Source organism: Hyperolius riggenbachi, chromosome 6 (assembly GCF_040937935.1).
Source record: "Hyperolius riggenbachi isolate aHypRig1 chromosome 6, aHypRig1.pri, whole genome shotgun sequence".
Taxonomy (NCBI): Eukaryota; Metazoa; Chordata; class Amphibia; order Anura; family Hyperoliidae; genus Hyperolius; species Hyperolius riggenbachi.
Window position 1 is genome coordinate 8,468,414 of NC_090651.1, and position 26,769 is coordinate 8,495,182.

The following is a 26,769-nucleotide window of genomic DNA, read 5'->3' on the forward strand; positions in this document are numbered from 1 at the left end:
GTGCAAACTTCTTGATAATGTTGCACATCGTGGGCAAAGGCAAATCTAGATCTCTGGACTTTGGAGATGGACTTGTAATCTTGAGATTGTTTATATCTTTACACAATTGTCGGTTCTCAAGTCCTCAGACAGTTCTCTTCTCCTCTTTCTGTTCGTGCTCAGTGTGGCACTTACAGACACACAATGCAAAGACTAAGTGAACGTCTCTCCTTTTTATCTGCTTTCAGGTGTGATTTTAACTACTAGCCGACCGCGTCACGCCGATGGGCGTGGCCATGGCGCCATCCCCAGGACCGCCTAAAGCCTATGACAGTCGATCGCGCTAATTGGCTGGCGAAGATTTATAAAATAAATAAATAAATAGGCATTTTTATTAAAACAAAAAACAAATTATATAAAAATAAATATCCCAGCAGGGATCACAGCCCACCAACAGAAAACTCTGTTGGTGGGCAGAAAAGGGAGGGGGAATCACTTGTGTGCTGAGTTGGGCTCTGCAGCAAGGCCTTAAAGCTGCAGTGGCCTTAATTGTAAAATAAAAAGTAGCCTGGGGCACTAGGGGGATGTAAGCCCGATTTAGGGATTCAAAATCAAACTCAAACTTTTTTAATTCAATATAACAGCAGACAGTTCTGCATGAACATTAGGAATGAGTGATGGATTGTGCACGATTCCAAATTTCGACTCTTGCATGGGAAAGTCCCAATTTTGAGTTAAAAGTTTGTGTAATGTGCAAATGTCTTTTCACAAATTTTCACTAAATGTAATTAAGCTTAATCATGGTTAAGGCAAAAACATAGTGTGAAATTTCCTTTAATTTTCGCACTTACGATCCTGATCATAATTATAATTTTGCATGTATGTTTTGCAGGTTATGCTAAATTACATGGAATTCACTAAAGTATTTTGAATGTATTTTAGCATAGATAAGTTTTGTGTGAAAATGTATGGAGGTACATGCAAAAATACATTTTCCCTAAACACATTGGAGTCAATAGACATATGGTTATTATTATTATTTAGTATTTATATAGCGCCGACATCTTCCACAGTGCTGTACAGAGTATACCGTCTTGTCACTAATTGTCCCTCAGAGGAGCTCACAATCTAATCGTATGTCTATGTATGTATCGTGTAGTGTATGTATCAAAGTCTAGGGCCAATTTAGGGGGGAGCTGATTAACTTATCTGTATGTTTTGGGATGTGTGAGGAAACCGGAGTGCCCGGAGGAAACCCATACAGACACGGGGGGAACATACATACTCCTTGCAGATAGTACCCGATAATTACAGTAAAAGCGGGGGTCCTGAATAATTTACTGCATTTTACTATATGTCACTACAGGACCTCTTTACTGCATTCTGCTATATGTTACTACAAGGCCTCTTTACTGCATTCTACTATATGTCACTACAGGGCCTATTTACTGCATTCTACTATATGTCACTACAGGGCCTATTTACTGCATTCTACTATATGTCACTACAGGGCCTCTTTACTGCATTCTGCTATATGTCACTACAGGGCCTATTTACTGCATTCTACTATATGTCACTACAGGGCCTCTTTACTGCATTCTGCTATATGTCACTACAGGGCCTCTTTACTGCATTCTGCTATATGTCACTACAGGTCCTCTTTACTGCATTCTGCTATATGTCTCTACAGGGCCTCTTTACTGCATTCTGCTATATGTCACTACTGGGCCTCTTTACTGCATTCTACTATATGTCACTACAGGGCCTATTTACTGCATTCTACTATATGTCACTACAGGACCTCTTTACTGCATTCTGCTATATGTCACTACAGGGCATCCTTACTGCATTCTGCTATATTTTACTACAGGGCCTCTTTACTGCATTCTGCTATATGTTGCTACAGGGCCTCTTTACTGCATTCTGCTATATGTCACTACAAGGCGTCTTTACTGCATTCTGCTATATGTCACTACAGGACCTCTTTACTGCATTCTACTATATGTCACTACAGGACCTCCTTACTGCATTCTGCTATATGCCACTACAGGGCCTCTTTACTGCATTCTGCTATATGTCACTACAGGGCCTCTTTACTGCATTCTGCTATATGTCACTACAAGGCCTCTTTACTGCATTATGCTATATGTCGCTACAGGGCCTCTTTACTGCATTCTGCTATATGTCACTACTGGGCCTCTTTACTGCATTCTGCTATATGTCACTACAGGGCCTCTTTACTGAATTCTGCTATATGTCACTACAGGGCCTCTTTACTGCATTCTGCTATATGTCACTACAGAGCCTCTTTACTGAATTCTGCTATATGTCACTACAGGGCCTCTTTACTGCATTCTGCTATGTCACTACAGAGCCTCTTTACTGAATTCTGCTATATGTCACTACAGGGCCTCTTTACTGCATTCTGCTATATGTCACTACAGGGCCTCTTTACTGCATTCTGCTATATGTCACTACAGGGCCTTTTTACGGCATTCTGCTATATGTCACTACAGGGCCTCTTTACTGCATTCTGCTATATGTCACTACAGGGCCTATTTACTGCATTCTGCTATATGTCACTACAGGGCCACCTTACTGCATTCTGCTATATGTCACCACAGGGCCTCTTTACTGCATTCTGCTATATGTCACTACAGGGCCTCTTTACTGCATTCTGCTATGTCACTACAGGGCCTCTTTACTGCATTCTACTATATGTCACTACAGGGCCTCTTTACTGCATTCTACTATATGTTACTACAGGGCATCTTTCCTGCATTCTGCTATATGTCACTACAGGGCCTCTTTACTGCATTCTGCTATATGTCACTACAGGGCCTATTTACTGCATTCTGCTATATGTCACTACTGGGCCTCTTTACTGCATTCTGCTATATGTCACTACAGGGCCTCTTTACTGCATTCTGCTATATGTCACTACTGGGCCTCTTTACTGCATTCTGCTATATGTCACTACAGGGCCTCTTTACTGCATTCTGCTATTTGTCACTACAGGGCCTCTTTACTGCATTCTGCTATATGTCACTACAGGGCCTCTTTACTGCATTCTGCTATATGTCACTACAGGGCCTATTTACTGCATACTGCTATATGTCACTACATGTCCTCTTTACTGCATTCTGCTATATGTCACTACAGGGCCTCTTTACTGCATTCTACTATATGTCACTACAGGGCCTATTTACTGCATTCTGCTATATGTCACTACAGGGCCTCTTTACTGCATTCTGCTATATGTCACTACTGGGCCTCTTTACTGCATTCTGCTACATGTCACTACAGGGCCTCTTTACTGCATTCTGCTATATGTCACTACAGGACCTCTTTACTGCATTCTGCTATATGTCACTACAGGGCCTCTTTACTGCATTCTGCTATATGTCACTACAGGGCCTCTTTACTGCATTCTGCTATATGTCACTACAGGGCCTCTTTACTGCATTCTGCTATATGTCACTACAGGGCCTCTTTACTGCATTCTGCTATATGTCACTACAGGGCCTCTTTACTGCATTGTGCTATATTTCACTACAGGGCCTCTTTACTGCATTCTGCTATATGTCAATATGGTGCCTCTGTCACACAGCCTGTATTTCCTAGGCTGTGCTGTACGATGACGCAGTGTATCCATTCCCCAGGAAGACAGGAGGGCACACTGCCTGGTGAATGTCAGGAGTATATAGACTATTGGTAGCTGCGATACTGACATTTACACACAGTAACTGCCTCTGCTGTGTGTGGCTGAACATTGCATGAGCTTCTGCTGGTACACTTAAGGGTTAACTCTTTCCATTTGTGTCACAATCTTTGCTGCCCCCCGCAGGTCATTACTGCAGCGATGGTTCTGTGATGACTTCATGTCCTGCTGGAACCTTCTCAGATAAAGAGGGCCTGTCACAGCAGAGTGAGTGCAGCCTCTGCCCAGCAGGTGAGCCTTGTATGTCCTGCAGCCTGTCCTCTGGAGTGATGCGGTCTGATCATTGTTCCTCTCCTCAGGGTACTTTTGCCTGGAAGGGAGGTCACAGCTGCCAGGACCAGAGTCCTTGTGCCCGGCCGGATTTTACTGCCCCGTGGGCACCAGAAGTTCCCATGCTTATCCATGCCCAGCTGGAACCTACAATGACCAAGCGGGACAAGGACACCGGGGCGGCTGCCGTGTCTGCTCAGAGGGGCTGTTCTGCCAAGAGGGTAAACGTGTTCATCATATATAATGTGTAACATCTGCAACTATGGCGGCCGCGGACATGCAGGGTATACCCGCAGCCGCCTTTGTTCCCTGTTCTCAGGCCTCATCCGTTCCGCCGGCGTCTAGCACGCCGGGAACGGTACTGTCTCGTGCTCATAGGGTTGCTGTATCGCGCGGAGACAGGATCTTTATGCTGGAAGAAGGCGCGTCAGCTGACCTGCCTGACGTCAGAGGTGACTCACGCCGCTCGGATTGGCTGATTGGTAAGGGAGCGGCTGTGAGCTCTCCTCGGCTTCTTAAGCCTTCACTGGTCATTAGCAGCTTGTCTGCTGTTGCAAATACACTCGTGTTAGCGCTCAGACCTTAGACTATTATCCGGTGTGCTTTGATCTGGGAGGAAACCAGGGATTTCACAATAGACTAGGACTACTGTTATCTTGTATTACTGATTACCTGTGTATGATTCTGGCTAGACTCTGACCTTGCTATTGCTTATCGATTCTGTACTTCTGCCTATCTGACCTTAGTTGCTGAACCTCTGCCTGATAACTCACTATTCTTCTGCCTCCCGTTTCTGTACTATATTTGCCTCTAAGTTGCCAAGCCTTGCCTGTCTGACCTCTCTACTCATCAGTGGGCCCTTGCCACTGGTGAGGTGCTCTTTTGACTAAATACCCACCAGCTCCTCTGGTGTGGTTTAGTTTAAGTTATACTACTTAGTGTTGGGCGAACAGTGTTCGCCACTGTTCGGGTTCTGCAGAACATCACCCTGTTCGGGTGATGTTCGAGTTCGGCCGAACACCTGACGGTGCTCGGCCAAACCGTTCGGCCATATGGCCGAACTAAGAGCGCATGGCCGAACGTTCCCCGAACGTTCGGCTAGCGCTGTGATTGGCCGAACGGGTCACGTGGTTCGGACCCGAACGCGCTCTGATTGGCCGAACTGTCACGTGGTTCGGGTAAATAAATACCCGAACCACGTCATATCTCCGCCATTTGTCTGTGGGTTTAGCTTTGGGTAGGCAGGCAGGGTAGTTCGCGCTCCAGCCACGCTAGCCAGGGTCCCCCCCAGTCATTGTGTGTCACTGCTGGGAACAGTAGTACACCGCTCGTTCAGCCACACTATATAGCATTCTGTGTACTGTTCTGTGTCTGCTGGGAACAGTGGTACACCGCTCGTTCAGCCACACTATATAGCATTCTGTGTACTGTTCTGTGTCTGCTGGGAACAGTGGTACACCGCTCGTTCAGCCACACTATATAGCATTCTGTGTACTGTTCTGTGTCTGCTGGGAACAGTAGTACACCGCTCGTTCAGCCACACTATATAGCATTCTGTGTACTGTTCTGTGTCTGCTGGGAACAGTAGTACACCGCTCGTTCAGCCACACTATATAGCATTCTGTGTACTGTTCTGTGTCTGCTGGGAACAGTAGTACACCGCTCGTTCAGCCACACTATATAGCATTCTGTGTACTGTTCTGTGTCTGCTGGGAATAGTGGTACACCGCTCGTTCAGCCACACTATATAGCATTCTGTGTACTGTTCTGTGTCTGCTGGGAACAGTAGTACACCGCTCGTTCAGCCACACTATATAGCATTCTGTGTACTGTTCTGTGTCTGCTGGGAACAGTAGTACACCGCTCGTTCAGCCACACTATATAGCATTCTGTGTACTGTTCTGTGTCTGCTGGGAACAGTAGTACACCGCTCGTTCAGCCACACTATATAGCATTCTGTGTACTGTTCTGTGTCTGCTGGGAACAGTAGTACACCGCTCGTTCAGCCACACTATATAGCATTCTGTGTACTGTTCTGTGTCTGCTGGGAATAGTGGTACACCGCTCGTTCAGCCACACTATATAGCATTCTGTGTACTGTTCTGTGTCTGCTGGGAACAGTAGTACACCGCTCGTTCAGCCACACTATATAGCATTCTGTGTACTGTTCTGTGTCTGCTGGGAACAGTAGTACACCGCTCGTTCAGCCACACTATATAGCATTCTGTGTACTGTTCTGTGTCTGCTGGGAATAGTGGTACACCGCTCGTTCAGCCACACTATATAGCATTCTGTGTACTGTTCTGTGTCTGCTGGGAACAGTGGTACACCGCTCGTTCAGCCACACTATATAGCATTCTGTGTACTGTTCTGTGTCTGCTGGGAACAGTGGTACACCGCTCGTTCAGCCACACTATATAGCATTCTGTGTACTGTTCTGTGTCTGCTGGGAACAGTAGTACACCGCTCGTTCAGCCACACTATATAGCATTCTGTGTACTGTTCTGTGTCTGCTGGGAACAGTAGTACACCGCTCGTTCAGCCACACTATATAGCATTCTGTGTACTGTTCTGTGTCTGCTGGGAACAGTAGTACACCGCTCGTTCAGCCACACTATATAGCATTCTGTGTACTGTTCTGTGTCTGCTGGGAATAGTGGTACACCGCTCGTTCAGCCACACTATATAGCATTCTGTGTACTGTTCTGTGTCTGCTGGGAATAGTGGTACACCGCTCGTTCGCCACTGTATAGCATTGTGCTCTGTGTCGCTGCTGGGAATAGTGGTACACCGCTCACCCGTCACTGTATAGCATTGTGCTCTGTGTCGCTGCTGGGAATAGTGGTACACCGCTCACCCGTCACTGTATAGCATTGTGCTCTGTGTCGCTGCTGGGAATAGTGGTACTGTATAGCATTTCTGTACTGCCACTGTACTGCTGCCAGTCAGCGTGTACTGTAAGGATAAGTGAAATGAGGAAGAAATCCGGTGAAAGAGGGAGGGGCAAGGGAAGAGGTGTTTCCCCTGACGGTTCACGTACAGGCCACAGGGGAGCACCCAAGAAAACCCACTCAATACCGCCCATGTTGTCCAGGACAACAACCCTCACAAATCCAAAAGAACAGGACCAGATAATTACTTGGATGACCTCTCAAGCGTCCAGCAGTGGGTTAAGCAGCACCAGCACATCACGCACGAGGTCCGAGTCCTCAGCCAGTTACAAGGAGCCAGTGGGCACAAAGCTGACACAACCGGCAGCGACACCACGCACACAACTGCCAGATAACCAGTCCGATGAATTACCTCAGGACACAATGGGGTATTCGCAGGAGCTATTCCCAGCCCAACAAACTTCCACCTTTCAAAGGTCAATGGAGGAACAGCCAGAAATGTTGTGCCTGGATTCACAACCGTTAACTGTGGGAAATGCACCGCGCACTGAAATACAAGGCGAGTCCGAAGAGGACTCGGAAACCCAAATCCCAGAGCAATTTGGGCAGGAGGGGTTGCAATTGCAGGAGGTCGGCCGACAAGATCTGGAAGACGACGTTGGAGTGTGCTGCGCAGAGGTTGTTGTGGGGAGCTCTACTCCACGGCGGTGGCCCACAATGACATATGACGAGTTTGAGGAGATGGAAGAGGAGGGTATGGACAATGTGGACAGAGACCCAGATTTTGTTTGTGAACGAGAACATCGCCGTCGTAGCAGCAGCACAGATGAGTCTGTTGAAGAACACACTGCTGCACGAGTTCGCCTTGTGCCACAAGGTAGGCGGCGCGCAATTTCAGGCACCACAAGCGTGGAAGTTCAAGTGAGAGGCAAAAGAGGAGCAAACAGAAATCGCCAGCAAGGAGGCAGGTGCTCCAAAGTCTGGGCTTTCTTTGAAGACTGCACTGAGGATGTTACCATGGCGATTTGCAAGGTGTGCAAGACCCGCCTGAGCAGGGGGAAAAATATTAACAACCTCTCCACCACCAGCATGAGCCGTCACATGCTATCCAAACATCCCACTCTTTGGGCAAACGCGTCAGGACAGGGTACCAGAAACAACACTGCCTCCCTTGGGTTCACCAGACTCACCACCAGACCCGCCTCAGCAGCAGCAGTAGCCCAGCCATTGCGTGGTTCACAACATTCACAAACATCAGACGACGCTGACACTGTCACTTTCCGGAGTAGTGCTCTTGAGGTCTCCCAGTGTTCATCAAACACAACAACCAACAGCCCTTCCGTGTGCAGCGCTACGGTTCAGTTGTCTGTGTCGGAGATGTTTGAGCGCAAGAGGAAATTGCCAGCAAATGACCCCCGGGCCGTGGCAGTAACAGCCAGCATAGCCAAGCTTCTGGCCTGCGAAATGCTGCCATATCGATTGGTGGAGACAAACAGCTTCAAGGGCATGATGTCAGTGGCCATCCCACGTTACGTGGTTCCCAGCCGCTACCACTTTGCACGCTCTGCAGTGCCTGAGTTGCATGAGCACGTGGTCAGCAAAATAACCCGAAGCTTGAAGAATGCCGTTGCCTGCAAGGTTCACCTCACCACTGACACCTGGACGAGTGCGTTCGGCCAGGGTCGATACATCTCCCTTACCGCGCACTGGGTGAACCTTGTGGAGCCTGGCAGCGATTCCTCACCTGCTACGGCACGGGTGTTGCCCACGCCACAAACAGCTGCACCGCCGTCCCTCCCACTGGATAACAGCAGCACCTACCTCTCTGACTCCTTCTCCTCCAACGCATCTCAAAGCTGTACCTCATCCGGAAACGCTAACCCAGCAGCAGTAGGATCGTGGAAGCAGTGCAGCACAGCTGTTGGCATGCGTCAGCAAGCGTTGCTGAAGCTAATCTGCCTTGGGGATAAGCAGCACACAGGGGAGGAAATTTGGAGGGGAATAAAGGAACAGACGGATTTGTGGCTGGCACCGCTGGACCTGAAACCGGGCATGGTTGTGTGTGATAATGGGAGTAATCTCATTCGCGCTTTAAGGTTGGCTAAGCTGACACACATCCCTTGCCTGGCGCACGTGATGAACCTAGTAGTTCAGCGGTTCCTGAGGACATACCCAGGCGTGCCCGATCTGCTGTTGAAGGTGCGTCGAGTGTCCAAACATTGTAGAAATTCCAGTACTGCTTCGGGGGCACTCGCCAAGATGCAGGAGCGCTTCAATCTCCCCCACCATCGCTTGCTGTGTGATGTCCCTACGCGCTGGAATTCTACGCTGCACATGCTAGCCCGCTTTTGCGAGCAGAAGAGTGCAGTGGTCCAGTACATGACGGCGCAGTACCGAGGCGCATCCGGCCAGCTGCCAAGCTTCTGTGGATCCGATTGGGCCAACATGTTGGACCTCTGCCAAGTCCTCCAAAATTTTGAGCAATCCACGTTGCTTGTGAGCAGTGACAACTCTTCAGTCAGCATTACCATACCACTGCTGTGTTTACTGAAGAGGTCGATGTTAAAAATCAAGGAAACAGCTGTCATGATGCAACTGGGGGAATCTGAAGGAGAAAACGATCAGCGTGATGGTACCAACATCAGGCCATCCGCCTCAGGGAACGCTGGCCCCAGCAGCTATGACGAAGAAGAGGAGGAGGAACAGCTGGAGTTGGAGCAGGAATTTCATGCCACCACTGACGAGGGCCAGAGCGGTGCACGTTGGACTTCCACAATTCAACGCGAATGGTCAGCAGAAGCAGACCAGGAGGAAGGTGACGACTATGATGCATCACAACAACTATCACAACGCTCACAAGAGGATGATGAGGATTCTGGTAGGACTCTGGCACACATGGCTCAATTCATGCTAGACTGCATTGAACGTGACCCACGCATTGTGCGCATTCTGGACAACACCAATTACTGGGTTTATACCCTTCTGGATCCACGGTACAAACACAATGTTCCAAAACTGCTTGAAGAAAGAGTCAGACAGGTCAAAATGGAAGAATACCAGCAGGCCCTTGTGGAGACTTTAGAGAGGAGATTGACATCCTCCCCCTCCTCTAGCCAGTTGTACGCAGACAGACTGACTTCCGCAAACCCAGGACGACCAGGAGGGCAGCAAACAACGCAAGCCGCAGCTAGTACCCAAAAGGGAATGGTATCGGCAGTGTCCTTGGAGTGGGAAAATTTTCTGACACCCATGCAGCCGCAGCCCACTGAACAGCAAGCGTGCAGATCCACCTCCAACACCGATCGCCTGGAGAAGATGGTCAAGGACTACATGTCAGATGGCGTAGCTGTGTCGAACCATCCATCTGCACCCTTCAACTATTGGGTATCGAAGCTAGACACCTGGCACGAACTGGCAATGTACGCAATAGAGGTGCTGGCTTGCCCGGCAGCCAGCGTTATGTCGGAACGCTGTTTCAGTGCTGCCGGAGGCATCGTCACAGATCGGCGTATCCGCCTCTCTACAGAAAATGCAGACCGTCTGACTCAAATTAAAATGAATCAATCCTGGATTGGAAATGACTACGCAACACTCCAGGACCCCAACCAAGTAACATGACCAATGAACATCTGGGATGGTGTTGCGTTTCCGGGCCCTGTTTATTGAACCTCTCATCTGTATTACATTTATGACTGCATGGCGGCAAAAAGCATTGCTGCTATATCCGCACGCTTTTTGTCCACATGCAAGGCCTGGGTTGTTGTGTCTCACAAAGCGTGGCCTTCTCCTCCTGCGCCTGCTCCTGTTCCATCACGTCTGCTGCTGCTGGGTTAGCGTTGCCGCGTGGTCCCTGTTTATTGAACCACTTATCTTTATTACATTTATGACTGCATGGCGGTACAAAGCATGCTATCCGCACGCTTCTTGCCCTCATGCAAGGCCTGGGTTGTTGTGTCTCACAAAGCGTGGCCTTCTCCTCCTGCGCCTGCTCCTGTTCCATCACGTCTGCTGCTGCTGGGTTAGCGTTGCCGCGTGGTCCCTGTTTATTGAACCACTTATCTTTATTACATTTATGACTGCATGGCGGTACAAAGCATGCTATCCGCACGCTTCTTGCCCTCATGCAAGGCCTGGGTTGTTGTGTCTCACAAAGCGTGGCCTTCTCCTCCTGCGCCTCCTCCTGTTCCATCACGTCTGCTGCTGCTGGGTTAGCGTTGCCGCGTGGTCCCTGTTTATTGAACCACTTATCTTTATTACATTTATGACTGCATGGCGGTACAAAGCATGCTATCCGCACGCTTCTTGCCCTCATGCAAGGCCTGGGTTGTTGTGTCTCACAAAGCGTGGCCTTCTCCTCCTGCGCCTGCTCCTGTTCCATCACGTCTGCTGCTGCTGGGTTAGCGTTGCCGCGTGGTCCCTGTTTATTGAACCACTTATCTTTATTACATTTATGACTGCATGGCGGTACAAAGCATGCTATCCGCACGCTTCTTGCCCTCATGCAAGGCCTGGGTTGTTGTGTCTCACAAAGCGTGGCCTTCTCCTCCTGCGCCTGCTCCTGTTCCATCACGTCTGCTGCTGCTGGGTTAGCGTTGCCGCGTGGTCCCTGTTTATTGAACCACTTATCTTTATTACATTTATGACTGCATGGCGGTACAAAGCATGCTATCCGCACGCTTCTTGCCCTCATGCAAGGCCTGGGTTGTTGTGTCTCACAAAGCGTGGCCTTCTCCTCCTGCGCCTGCTCCTGTTCCATCACGTCTGCTGCTGCTGGGTTAGCGTTGCCGCGTGGTCCCTGTTTATTGAACCACTTATCTTTATTACATTTATGACTGCATGGCGGTACAAAGCCTGCTATCCGCACGCTTCTTGCCCTCATGCAAGGCCGGGGTTGTTGTGTCTCACAAAGCGTGGCCTTCTTCTCCTCCTGCGCCACCCTCCTCCTGTTCCATCACGTGTGCTGCTGCTGGGTTAGCGTTACCGGTCCCTTTTCCTGGAACCTCTTATATGTATTACATTTATGACTGCATGCCGACAAAAAACATGTTACCTGTGCAAAGAAAACAGACATTTCCCGCATTTAAAAGACAGTTTTCCCTTTGAAACTTTAAAATCGATTTTCTCAAAAACTATAAGCTCTTTTTGCTAATTTTTTTTTCCTCTTGTACCCACTCCCAAGGTGCACATACCCTGTAAATTTGGGGTATGTAGCATGCAAGGAGGCTTTACAAACCACAAAAGTTCGGGTCCCCATTGACTTCCATTATGTTCGGAGTTCGGGTCGAACACCCGAACATCGCGGCCATGTTCGGCCTGTTCGGCCCGAACCCGAACATCTAGATGTTCGCCCAACTGTGACTGATAGTACTTTACCAGCTCCACTGGTAAGGTCTATTATTTATCTACTGTTGCACCAAACACATTACACCTCTGTTTCTAAGCCTTCTATACTTGTATTATTGGTGATTCTGCAGGTCACCACATAATCGGGTATAGAGTCTGTGTTATTGGTGATTCTGCAGGTCACCACATAATCGGGTATAGAGTCTGTATTATTGGTGATTCTGCAGATCACACAATAATCAGACGTCTGTGTGCTACACCAATCATTACATAATGTCCCACCTTACCACTTCTATGTAATATGGGCCACTACCTAAAGTATTTTTTCAATGTATATTCACTCTCTTCACCTTTCCACTACATAAATTTGGTAAAATTGTACATTCAACATTCTATCATTAATAGGCACCTTAGGTGCCCTCAAACACACGGGCGTAACAATGGGGGCTGCCCACTCAGGGACGTTTTGGGGGGGAGGAGGGGTCGCAGCATGAGGGGAGAGCATTCCGTACATCGGCGGGACCCCCCCATCCCCCCCCCCCCCTTCCTCACCTCCTGCAATTATCAGTGGCAGCGGGCAGGACATCAGAATCAGAATTTATTATCGCCAAGTACAACGGTGGATTGTACCCGGAATTGGTTTTGGCGCATACAGGGTCGTCGGTGAAAAGAAAACAGGAATAGCATACGGTTAAGCCTACATAGACATGGGACAAGCATACATAGGACAACATTACAGCTTGTGCGTACAAATAAGCAGAGTACAGCGTCGCATACAGTTAAGCATGGTACATACATATAAGCAATAAAAAGCAACAATAAGAAGGAATAACAGAGCATTACAGCATACACATACAGGTAGCGTAATACAAACATAGCAAAACATACACTGATAGCAGGAACAGAAAAGAGTGGGACTGGAGGAGCAACCTGAGAGCTGATATCAGCGCTGCCATTTTCGGCACTGGACGCTACACAGCGACACGCTCCCAACAAGACAGGTGCTACCGATTGTCCACGAAAGTAGAGAGAAGGATGTGAAAACTGAGGGGCATCATGGAGGCGGACAGCAGAATTCACTCGGACCAGATTGCCCGAGGAGTAGCGCTCCTGATTTCAAGTCCGCACGGCTGGTAATGAGGGTGCAGACACAGTGTGGGCCCTGTGGGGCCAGGGGGCACCTTTGCTGGGCTGCAGTGGTGTTGGACGTGGGGCCAGGGGGCACATTTGCTGGACGTGGGGCCGGGGGCCACCCCGGCTGGGCCGCAGTGGTGGTGGACGTGGGGGCCGGGGGCAGCAGTGGTGGGCAGGCCAGGAGGTTTACCTCGGTGGTGGCAGGACACTGATGCCCAGATGCAGCAGGCGGCTCCACTGGGAGGGGGGCAGCATCACCTCCTCCGTGGCTGCGATGGGGCAGCATCAGGCCCTCCATTGACGCGGTGGTCGTGTGGATCCAGGCATCCCAGAGCGCTCCGAGATTGATAGTGCATGCAGAGTGGATCCAGACCACTGCTGCATGAGGAGGCTGTCGGCAGCGATGAAGATCCGGAGCAGGCTGGAGCTGGCTGCAAAACGGGCAGCAATGGGGAGAGATCCGGAGATGGCTGCAGCTTGGGCGGAGAGAAATCCGGATCCTCCTTGGCCAGGTCCCGCAGGCCGCATCGGGCAGCATGCCTCGGTCTACTCTGCAACGGCGAGATCCGGAACCCAGCACAGCCAGAGCACGTGGGCGCGATCAGCTGAGCACCTGATCAGCTGGCCGCTGCCGCCAGGCCTGCGCGTCTCCACATGTTCCCCCGACAAGGCCCCCCAGGCTGTGTGCCGGTGATGGAGCTGCCGGCGAACAGCAGCGGTGATGGAGCTGCCGGCGAGCAGCAGCAGTAACCCCCGCCACTTCACCATTCCCCTCAGAGGGAAAGAAAGAGCAGGAGAAACATCTCAAGGGGAGAAAGAAGAGAAAGGACCGGAGCCCTGTGGCATCCTGTTACGGCGCCATATTGGTCGCGTTCCATTCTCTCTCTCTCTGTCTCTCTCTGTCTCTCTCTGTCTCTCTCGCTCTCTCTCTCTCTCGCTCTCTCATCATCTTGTAGGGAATTGCAGTTTTTCAAAAGCCAGCTTACATACCATGGCTGGGAATTGAACCCAGGTCTCAGTGTGTAGTAGGTATCTGACTTACCCCCTAGACCAACAACCACACTACATGCTAAAGCCAGCCTAGCATGTACCATTATGATCAATCTAATAGAAAAAGTAGCATGTTTAAGGATTTGTACTTTTTCAAAAGCCAGCTTACATACCTTGGCCAGGAATTGAACCCAGGTCTCAGTGTGTAATAGGTATCTGAAGTATCTGACTTACCCCCTATACCACCAACCACACTACATGCTGAAGCCAGCCTAGCATGACGACGGGGCGGGATGACGTCACCGACGTCATCGACGTCGTGACGTCATCGGGAGTCCCGATCCACCCCTCAGCGGTGCCTGGCACTGATAGGCCAGGCTGTGCAAGGGGTCTAGGGAGGGGGGGGCGCGGCGGATAGCGGCGAATCAGCGCGGGGCGGTGGCGATCGGTGTGCTCACGCAGCTAGCAAGGTGCTAGCTGCGTGCAGCAAAAAAAATTTGTACAAATCGGCCCAGCAGGGCCTGAGAAAACCTCCTGCTTGGCTTACCCCGAACTACGCAGGGTTACCGCCAGGAAGGTTAAAGGTTCTCTTTAAGTTCTGTCTCTCCTCTGCAGGATCCTCCATGTCGGGATATCCATGTTCCAGGGGGAAGTTCTGTCCTGCTGGCATCAGCCGAGAACAAGACTGTCCACCTGGGACCTTCACCCAGCACAGCGGATCCTCCAGTAAGTACAGCTCACATTATTTCATGAGCTTTCTGTTATAACATTTTGAATATACACTGTTAATTTAAAGTGGTCTGAAAGCCAGCATTTCTACTTTGCTCTAAAAGATTCCTCACAGCTTGAAAGTTACTATCCCAGTAAAAAAAAAATCTAGTAGAATATCACTGAAATGGTTAAAAAAAAGCACTTTTTTTCTGCTATTCAACTTCAAATCCACATCCAAACTGCAGATAACAGTATCTTTTTTACTTGTTAAACACAAATGTATCAACGCTGGAATGCAAACAAACACTGAGAAACTGTCTCTGCTTCAGGCACACACAGTGTTCAGAATAGCTCATTAGAAGATTTTAATTTATAATAAAAAGCAGTTATAATAGAAAAACAATAAAATGCAATGCCAGCTTTTAGGGTAAGAAAAACGACACTTTGGAAACTTGTAATTTGTAAACAGACAATATTAGGTGTGCACAAAAGCAAATATGATAACTGTATGAGTAATAAAAATTAGGAAAACACATTTTTATTGAATGTTATGTCGGAGTTTCAGACCACTTTAACCTGAAGTGAAAATAAACTGATGGGATAAACATTCATATCTGCAGAAATAATCCTAAATATGACTTCCCTGTAATTCCCTAGATAAATTAGCTTATTTTGGTTGGAAGTGTTGAAAAAAAGAGTAACCTGTCTCACTGGCATATACGGCTACTCAGCTCCCATACAGAGTGATGATGACCTGTCAGACTTCCCCGCTGTCAGGAATGTTTGAGCAGCCAGTCCTACAACATGTTTTTGACCTCTTAAAAAGTATCAGGGAGAAATGAGCTGCAGTCCAACCTCATCAATATGCAGAGAGGCTGTGATGTATCGCCCTGGGGTAGTAACTTGTAGGCCTTGTTCACAGTAGTGCGTTGTGTAGCTGCCGCTTTCTAACGCGGCTTTCCGCACTGCAATGCCCCGCCCATGCAATGTTTACAGTGGGGTGGGGTGCGGCATGGTAACGCACTGCTGGCAGTGAGTTACTGCAAATACACAGGCATTAAAAGGTTACAGTGAAGCATACTTTTCATTAACTGTGATTAGCTGCATGCAATGCAAGGAGCCGGCAACGTGCAGCGCCGCTCCCCGATCCGTTGTGTTATGTGGCGTTAGCAAAATAAGTAAAAATGATCACAAGCCAGCTGTAAGCAGGACTGGTACAGTGTATGTGTGTGTTTATCGCTGTATGCCGCGTTCCTTCAGGCAGACATGAATTGGGGCCCTTGGCAAAATACCAAATTTTGCTCCCCCCGCTAGCCACCTGGTTTCTGTAATAAAGTAAGATGGACAGAATAGATGTCAGACGGGCCCTTGCACAACCATCAGGCCCTAGGCTACTGCCTACGTTGCCTTGTGGATGATCCGACTCTGACTTTAGGTACACGTTAAAGCACACCTAAACTGTAAGAAAAAAATAGATTTTTACTTGCCTGGGCTTTTTCCAACTCCCGTACTCTTTTATGTCCCTCGGTGTCCTCCAGTTCCCCTCCGTTGCCCCACTGTTACTCCACGTAAAACATACCTGAACTCAGAACTTCCTCTCTGCTCTAAAAGATAAGCAACAGCATAATAATCTTTACAGAAAAACATTTATTTGTTACATCCGATACAAATCTTGCAATAAATCTGCAGTGTGTCTACTTCCTGCTTTCATGGAAGCATACATATAGTTAGCATCCTGTGTTTACCAGTTGGCTGTTCTGCCGAGGCAGCCAGCTGACACAGCTTAGTGATCAAATTACAACTTGTGATTAAAGTGAACCTCCAGACTAAAAATCGACTCAGCAGCACTGAAAAGGCTCGGTGTTTCTTTATCAGTTTCACAGCATCAGAATTTTGCTTTTCTTACCCAAGCCTCATTTTTAGCTGCACAGAAGAAAACTGCCCAGGCTTTTTACCCCTGATGCTGTGCAAAGCATGATGGGATTTCTGATGTTGTTGTTCTCGTTCTGCTGTTTTGGGGCAAATTAGCTTTTTTAAATTTTGAATTTGAGATTTGAAGCCTAGCGTGTGCAGCTGGGAGGGGTTATCAGGACACAGGACAGTTGGAACTGTGTCTCCTGCTCCTTGTCACCTCCTTTCAACCAAAAAGATGGCTGCCCCCATGGAATCACAAACACTTGCCTGTTCTTTTTAAACAGGGCGGGTAAGAGAATATATTACCTATCTATTTTAATTAACATAACTAATGTAACTTAAAGAGAATCTGTATTGTTAAAATCACACAAAAGTAAACATACCAGTGTGTTAGGGGACATCTCCTATTACCCTCTGTCACAATTTCGCCGCTCCTCGCCGCATTAAAAGTAGTCAAAAACAGTTTTTAAAAGTTTGTTTGTAAACAAACAAAATGGCCACCAAAACAGGAAGTAGGTTGATGTACAGTATGTCCACACATAGAAAATACATCCATACACAAGCAGGCTGTATACAGACTTCCTTTTGAATCTCAAGAGATCATTTGTGTGTTTCTTTCCCCCTGCAGCTCACTGAAGAGTTACAAGCTTATTGTTTGTTTACTCTTGCAGACAGCTCTGCCCGGTTGTCTGTAATTCTGCAGTATGTGACTCATCAGTATGTGAACAGAGGATTTATCCAGCTTGTAAAAGATAAGAGAGCAGAGAAAAGCTGGCTAATGTAAATAACACACACACAGGGGAGTGTGCATAGAGGGGGCATGCATAGCAGATCACACTGAAGAGTTGGCAGCCTTCCAGACACAGGATGACAAGTCCGACAGGGGAAAGATAAGCTGATTTATTACAGAGATGGTGATAGTATAAAGTGCTGGAGTAAGCCAGAGCACATTATAATAGGTTTAGGAACCTGTAGGATGGTAGAAAACACAATGACATTTTTGTTACAGAGTCCCTTTAATGACAGTATGTCTGTTTAGGCTGAAGTTCCTCTTTAGTCACAGGTGAGGGGGAATTAAACAGGCTAAACTCTCTAAATACATACATGGTACATTTCTCTGTGTTTTCCTTCTGTCCTGTGCAAGAGTTCAGCTCCACTTTAAGTTCTGAATCACGCACTAAGCCACATGCAATGTCAGGCCCGTGTGCCTCTCCTATCGCACTTTTATGGTTGGGAGCATTCTGTGCATGCGCAATTCACAAAGACTTGTAATCGTGCATGTGCAGAACTCTCCTTCCTATCGAAGAGGGGCGTGTCTAGGACAGCACATGCAGGGACGGATCTAGGGGGGGGGGGCAAGCGGGTATCTTGCCCCAGGCGCAGTTTGTTGAATTCTTAAAAAGGCAGCAAAATGAATGGCAGTTTAGGCGGCAAAACCTGACCTTTCGGCGCCAAAACCTGACCTTGCCCCGGGCGCAACTTGGTCTTGATCCTTCCCTGAGCACATCTACCATAGTGTGTTACCCATGTGGGCTGTACAATTTAACTGGAGTGAAAATGGCACATTTGAAGGGACCCGGAGGACATTAAGGAACATGATAGACTGTGGAAGGAGGGGGTGAGGTGGGCTGAAAGAAGCCCCAGGTAAGCAAAAATCAACTTTTACCTTACAGTTCAGGTATGCTTGAAGAACTGTGTATGTAGTATTTGTGTTGGATTGTACCATTTTCCTGCTGTGTCCCCCTCCTCCCCAGCACAGGTGGGCTACACCGCCAGAGAGGGGTCATGTGGGGTCACCGGCATCATAGCTCCCACCATAGTATTATCTGCAGCGGGTTTATCTGTAAGTCCGCTCCAATAAAAAATATATATCCTGCGCCGTACAATGTACCTGACCCCTGACAGTTTAATAACAAAAAAATCAATTCGCCAAATAATGGAAAGAAGACGAGAGAGAGACGACAGACGCGGCGGACAGGGAGAAAACGTCCCCAGCGCAGCGCCTTTCCTTCAGATCTATAACTACTGCAAGGCGAATAAAAGTGAAAACATTACAGTAAATGCTGTAAAATAAAGCAGATACATTAGACCTGTGAAACGCACAAAAGATCCTCGATATAAGGCTGCGTCCTGCTGAAATTGTAGCTAAGCGTGTTCACTAACGTGACGGTAGAACAACATCGCCATCTACTGTCGGATTTATTGTTAGTTTTTCACTCATTATTTACTAAGTCAAAACTGACTAAGGGCTGGTTGGTTCATACGGACCTTTTGCAGGCATTAAATGCGGTATTTTAAAAGTAACGTTTTTAGGAATCTATCTGCCGTCCCATGCAAGTGAATTGGAGTGTTTAGTAGGGGCTTTTGCAGGCTTTCTTCAAAGCCTGTCAGTAGATCCCGGCGTCTTGTCTCAAAAGCCACATGCAGCTTCTAGAAGTCTGTTACTGTTGCTGGTGTTGTGTTTGAATGCCAGCAAAAGCCACTGAAAGCCAACAAAAGCCCAAATACCAGCCCTTTCCCTACACCCACTTCTCCTGAAAACCATTAAAAGCCTTCAAAAGACATTAAAAGCTTAGCTGTTAAAGGGAACCTAAACTGAGAGGGATATAGATGTTTCCTTTTAAACAATACCAGTTGCCTGGCAGTCCAGCTGATCTCTTTGGCTGCAGTAGTGTCTGAATCACACACCTGAAACAAGCATGCAGCTAATCCAGTCTGACTTCAGTCAGAGCACCTGATCTGCATGCTTGTTGAGGGGCTGTGGCTAAAAGTATTAGAGACACAGGGTCAGCAGGAGAGCCAGGCAACTGGTATTATTTTAAAAGGAAAAAAAACATATCCTTCTCAGTTTAGGTTCCCTTTAAACACTGGCATTCTTGAAAAAAAGAAAAAAAAAAAAAAACACATTGTTTGAACGAGACTCTGAGCAGAAACTCAGCAGAAGACCCCTGACCCCCCCCCCCCCCCCCCAAAAAAAAAGGTCCCCCAACAACAAGATTGATGTGCTAGATTGCTAAACGGTTGACACCAAAAATAAATTTTGTTATTGTTTGCATTTTTCACATTTTTTTTTGCAAATTTCCACGGTAAAAATAAAATCAGGTTTTTGTGCTTCTCACAGTAAGATATCGATTTTCCAGGAATGCAAGCTCAAGCTATTTTTGTGAAATTTTCTCAAAACCGAAAATAGCATTTTCGATGTCAAAATGACTTTGATGAAAATCTACAAGCAACACTGTGAGAGACCGTGGAGGCTGCCATATGTATTTCCTGTTAAGCAATACCAGTTGCCTGGCAGCGCTGCTGATCTCTCTGGTTGTGGTAGTGTCTGAATCACAACCCTGAAACAAGGATGCCTGAATCTCAGGCCTCACACATCAGTCAGAGTACCAGATCTGCATGCTTGTTCAGAGGCTATGGCTAAGAGAATTGGAGGCAGAGGATCAGCAGGACAGCCAGGCAATGTGCATTGTGCAAAGGCAATAAATATGTCAGTCTCCATATGTCGCTCACCTCGGATTCCCTTTGAAGACTGAAGTTCCACAAAGCCTAAATATAACAGATAAATAGTTGTTATTCGGGCTGCGGCATACAAAGCATTGATTGCCAATCCATCCACGCTTCTTCTGTACGATAAGGTATTGTATTGGCTCCAGGTGCCTGTAGCGCTGTCTGGCTACGTTATCGATAATGTCGTGTCTAGACTGGAGAGTCGGTGATGTGTGAGCAAACTGCTATCAACCAACTCTCCCAAACCGAAATAACACAAACGTTATCCATCCTAAGTGCAGTGGTGCTCGGATAACCCCTAAATCACGGATTCAACTATTCGGGCGTGATTGAAAAAAAATCCGGAAATTCTGTGATTAATTTCCAGATTTGATACGAACTTATGAATTCGGATTTTTTTCAGTGAATAGGGCAATCACATAAATTCACGGCTGTGATCATGGAATAGCGTTTAAGCATTTAAAATGGATTTTAAAGTTAAATCAACACTTTAAATGTGGCTATTAATTGGTAATAAGTGGTTTTAAACAGGGAAATACACTTTAAGCAATCACAGAGGTGAAAGTGAGTCCCAATGGCTCCTGGCGGGTGGATGTCACGGCAAGCGTGGGGCTGACTTCAGTAATCACTCACTGGCTAGCTAGCTGAATACAAGTATCAGATACAGTATAAGGGCAATGTAAGGACTTCAGTAATCACTCACTGGTAGGGGTGCTCGGAATTGCAAATTTCCCGTTCCGCGGTAATTCCGCATACCACCGATCCGAAATTTGGTGTGATTACGGAAAATTCCGCCGGAATTGTAAAATTTCCGCGGAATTCTGTTTGAGAGGTATAGGAATTCCGTTCCGACTTCCGAAATCGGAATTAATCCAATTCCGGCCGGAATCATGGAATTAATAATTCCGCTGAATTTTCCGAGCATCCCTACTCACTGGTTAGCTAGCTGAATACAAGTACCAGATACAGTATAAGGGCAATGTAAGGACTTCAGTAATCACTAACTGGCTAGCTAGCTGCATACAAGTATCAGATACAGTATAAGGGCAATGTAAGGAGGACTTCCGTAATCACTCACTGGCTAGCTAGCTGAATACAAGTATCAGATACAGTATAAGGGCAATGTAAGGAGGACTTCCGTAATCACTCACTGGCTAGCTAGCTGAATACAAGTATCAGATACAGTATAAGGGCAATGTAAGGACTTCAGTAATCACTAACTGGCTAGCTAGCTGCATACAAGTATCAGATACAGTATAAGTGCAATGTAAGGAGGACTTCCGTAATCACTCACTGGCTAGCTAGCTGAATACAAGTATCAGATACAGTATAAGGGCAATGTAAGGACTTCCGTAATCACTCACTGGCTAGCTAGCTAAATACAAGTATCAGATACAGTATAAGGGCAATGTAAGGACTTCAGTAATCACTCACTGGCTAGCTAGCTGACTACAAGTATCAGATACAGTATAAGGGCAATGTAAGGACTTCAGTAATCACTCACTGGCTAGCTAGCTGACTACAAGTATCAGATACAGTATAAGGGCAATGTAAGGACTTCCGTAATCACTCACTGGCTAGCTAGCTAAATACAAGTATCAGATACAGTATAAGGGCAATGTAAGGACTTCAGTAATCACTCACTGACTAGCTAGCTGACTACAAGTATCAGATACAGTATAAGGGCAATGTAAGGACTTCAGTAATCACTCACTGGCTAGCTAGCTGACTACAAGTATCAGATACAGTATAAGGGCAATGTAAGGACTTCCGTAATCACTCACTGGCTAGCTAGCTAAATACAAGTATCAGATACAGTATAAGGGCAATGTAAGGACTTCAGTAATCACTCACTGGCTAGCTAGCTGACTACAAGTATCAGATACAGTATAAGGGCAACGTAAGGACTTCAGTAATCACTCACTGGCTAGCTAGCTGAATACAAGTATCAGATACAGTATAAGGGCAATGTAAGGACTTCAGTAATCACTCACTGGCTAGCTAGCTGAATACAAGTATCAGATACAGTATAAGGGCAATGTAAGGACTGAAAACACTCTTGCTGATGTACAATATGGCCTGGAGATGATCAGTGCCACCAGGGGCGTAGCAATAGGGGGTGCAGAGGTTGCGACCGCATCGGGGCCCTTGAGCTAGAGGGGCCCCGAGGGGCCCTTCCTCAACTGCAGTATTAGCTCTCTATTGGTCCTGTGCTGGTAATAATCATTTCTATATATGATTTAAATAGTAGTTATCATTAACAAACTTTTTTACATCCCCTTCTTGCACTTCCGACACTGTGGTTGTCCTTTGGCAGATTTTGGTGCACCATATCAATTGTTATGTAAAGAATGCTTGGGGGGCCCCATTGTAAAACTTGTACCGGGGCCCATAGCTCCTAAGCTACGCCACTGAGTGCCACAGAGTCTAGCAAGGACGGAGCTCTGGAAATGGCCCCCACTTTATATACAGGAGGGGAGGGCAGAGCCTACCCTCCTGTGATTGGTTGCTAGGACCTGGCTAGGGGCCTCTGATTGGCCCAGGGATGTCAATTCTGCCCATTTCCGCCAATCACGACCTAATCTCGGATCTCCACCGCGATCACAGCCTTAACCGAATTCCGAATACTTACAATCACGGAATTTCCGTGGCCAGTTTCCGTGAACCAGAATTGATCACGAATTCGGATTCGTAAGTTGACTAGTGTAAAAATGCTAGTGAATCATGGCTATTCCATGATCACGGAAATTATCCGAGCACCACTGCTAACGTGTATCCTGGCATGGCGGAGAGAGGAATTCAGGCTACTCAGAATGCTTCTAGTTCTTCAGGCTTAAAGTAATTTTCCATAATTAGGTACAGTATACACAACATGCAAACCAACTCCCTCCCCCATCTCCCCCTAATTCCGCACTATGTAACCCCGCTTGGTGCTCCCACATACCGTGCTTCAGCAATAATGTGGCAGTCAGACTCCAGAAGTCCAAGAACAACTGACCTTAGCATGATTTGGAGGCTGCCATATTTATTTCCTTTTGAACAATGCACATTTCCTGACCCTCCTGTTGATAATCTGCCTCTAAAACTTTTAGCCATAGCCCCTGAACAAGCATGCAGCAGATCAGGTGTTCTGACTCAAGTCTGACTGGATTAGCTGCATGCTGGTTTCAGGATTTTGATCCAGATGCTACTGATGCCAGAAGATCAAGAAGACTGCCGGGCAACTGGTATTGTTTAAACGAAAATAAAAATGGCAACACCCACATTCCTTTCAGGTCAGTTGTTCTTTATGATCATCGACCAATCTTGGCATTGGTGCTAATGACATCAAAATGAGGACATACCTCCTCCTTGTCTATCCAGAAGTACAGAACATTTTGTAGTGTTGCATGTTAGGATGCGAGAGTTAGTGTTAGACATGAGGTGTGTGTGGGGGGGGGGGGGGGGGGGGGGGAGGGGGTCAGGTCATGTTAGGCACTAGGAGGGGAGGATTGGGTAAGTCTATAGTAAATTATTGGTAATGTAAATTACCAATATTTTTACTATTGGAACCACGTGCCGACCAACCAATGTGGTGGTTACGCAATGCGAACTTTTGCAGCCAACGCTCTCATGACAAATTCGTTATCCTCCATCTATTCATTAAAACCTGCCTGGCGTTCTGATTCCCGTGGGAACGTTTTTTCGTGCATATTTTTCCCTGCGGCGTCCCTCCCACCCCTCCGATTGCCGCCGGCGCAAAGACCCGTCCGGAAATCCCGTTCTGAACGGGATTTTCTTCAGGGCTTCCCCCGTCGCCACGGCGACGAACAGAGTGATGTCATCGACGTCGTGACGTCACAGGGAGTCCCGATCCACCCCTCAGCGCTGCCCGGCACTGATTGGCAAGGCAACGCACGGGGCCTCCACAGCTTAATCAGATGCACACGTTTCATCGCCTGTATTTTGCCGCAGTCTGGTGCTGTTTGCATCTTCCTCAGCCATCGGCCGGGGAATTACGCCAATCTATTGATACAGTGTCATTCTGTTTTCCACAAATTTAAAAAGGAACTTAATACATAAAATGACTTAATTTTAACAATTTTACTTTATAAATGATTTAGTCAGTGTTTGCCCATTGTAAATCTTTGTAAATCTCTCCTCTCCGATTTACATTCTGAATTATATCACAGGTGGCGACATCTTTACTGCTGGCAGGTGCATCATTTGGAAATGGTTTTTTTTACTGTGTGTTGGGATGTCAGTAGAATCAACAGCTGGTTTCCCAGAATGCTCTGGGTGGAGAATTCTGCATAACTAAACAGCTTAGGCTAAAAATTACGGTACTGGTAGGCATACCAGTATACAGCAATATATAGATATAGGAAGTGTTTCTGAAGCTGAAATCGGAATAAATAAAAGTGCGTATCCTCCTGAATAGTTTACTGCATTCTACTATATGTCACTACAGGGCCTCTTTACTGCATTCTGCTATATATCACAACAGGGCCTCTTTAACCATTTCAGCCACGCGGATGTGAGCTTCACGTCCGCAGCAGCAGGTGCTAGAGCCGCAGGGACGCGCTAGTCACGTCCCTGCAGTTTGGGGAGTCTGCAAGCGATCCTGCGGGCAAATGCCTGCGATCATGCTGCTGCTGCTAGCAGGGGGTATTAGCTGCAGGGGCCAATCCGAGCATGTCCGCCGAGAACAAACACTGTTTTTGTTCAAAAACAGTGTTTATTCCGTCATTTCCGCCGGTTTCTGCCGCCCGATCGTTACATTTATGAATGGAAACAATGTTTCCATTCACAATCTCCCCGCCGCCACTGTGATCGGAGGCTTCCTAAGGAAGCCTACATCACTTTCCCTTGTTACAATGTAACAATACATTGTATCCTATGTAGCGTAATTGTACCCTACATAGAATTTTGCTCAGCGGGGACATCTTGTGGCCAAATAGTAAAATACACGTACTGACTATAGGGAAAAAAATAATAATATCTATGTCAAGGGGGCATCTTATTATTAAATAATGGGCTCAAAATTAGTGATGGGTGTAAAACTGAAAAAATGCACCTTTATTTCTAAATAAAATGTTGTCACCATACATTATACTAGGGATATAATTTTAACGTTGCAATAAACGGGACAAATGGGCAAATAAAATGTGTGGATTTTAATTACGGTAGCATGTATTATTTTTAAACTATAATAAGAAATATTTTTTTTTCATTTTTTTTTTTAATTATTCCTGTCAAAATGTATTTAGAATAAGTTGGTGGCGGAAAAAACAAGGTATAGATAATTGATTTGTGATAAGTAGTGATAAAGTTATTGGGGAATGAAAGGAAGGAGCGCTGAAAGGGGAAAATTCCTCTCGTCCATAAGGGGAAAAATACCCGTGGGCTGAAATGGTTAATGAAAATTCTTTTAAAAGATCTGTGTCACTTGTTGTTATAACTTTTATGTCTTCTTGCCTTGTGTTTGTCTTTGGAGGAATTGAGGAGTGTGCTTTGTGCCCCGCTGGATTTTATTGCCTATCGAATACCAGCTACCCAGTTCCGTGCCCGCCGGGGACGTTCAATCCTCTGGAGGGTCAGGATGAGGCGGATGACTGTGTCCCGTGTTCAGCAGGACAGGCCTGTACTCGGCCAGGGTTATCCCAGCCTGACGCAGACTGCGCTCCTGGGTGAGTATAGCTAGAGGTAAACTGAAGGTTCACCAGAAAATTATTATTACGCTGCTCAGATCAGCTTTACCATTATGTAAATAACAACAGCCGGGTATATATAATGTGGGGAGAATGGGAAGAGAAAGGCGTGGCAGTGAGAAGGGTTATGGAGCCCCTCTGGTGAAGGGAAGGACCAGTAGGTGTAATCACTTCTATAGATACTATGAATAGTGTTCCCCAGGGGTGCCCATTAGGAAGATCGCGATCCACCGGTAGATCGCAAAGGACTTATGGTAGATCCCGACCCCACTACTTTTTCCATTCAGTGTATACAGGTGTGCTCCTAAAATTGTACACAGGCAGATCATTTTGACATGCTAATTTTTTAAAGTAGCTCACAAGCCGAAAAAGTGTGGGCACCTCTGGTGTTCCCCATCCCCTTCTTGCACCTCTGACACTGTAGCTGCCATTGGCAGGTTTTGATGCCCCGTATCAATTGTTATGTATAGAGTGCCTGGGGGGCCCCATTGTAAAACTTGTCACTCCAGGCTGTGAGGGTGACAAGGGGCAGGCAAGAGAAAGGGTGTGAAATAATGGGGGGATATCAAAGTTTTTTGCTCAGGGGCCCCATAAGTCATAGTTACACCCCTGGTCT

At 47.0% G+C, this 26,769-nt stretch overlaps 1 protein-coding gene across 1 annotated transcript in view; it reads left to right on the plus strand.

Moving 5' to 3' along the window:
• Positions 1–17: 17 nt before the first annotated feature.
• LOC137522012 (multiple epidermal growth factor-like domains protein 11) overlaps positions 18–26,769 on the plus strand; it is a 48,180-nt gene continuing 21,428 nt past the window's right edge. Inside the window, exons 1-5 of the mRNA XM_068242029.1 lie at positions 18–108; positions 3,827–3,931; positions 4,000–4,191; positions 14,944–15,054; positions 25,940–26,132. Of these exons, the coding sequence (XP_068098130.1) occupies positions 18–108; positions 3,827–3,931; positions 4,000–4,191; positions 14,944–15,054; positions 25,940–26,132 (692 nt within the window). The remainder of the gene's footprint in view (positions 109–3,826; positions 3,932–3,999; positions 4,192–14,943; positions 15,055–25,939; positions 26,133–26,769) is intronic.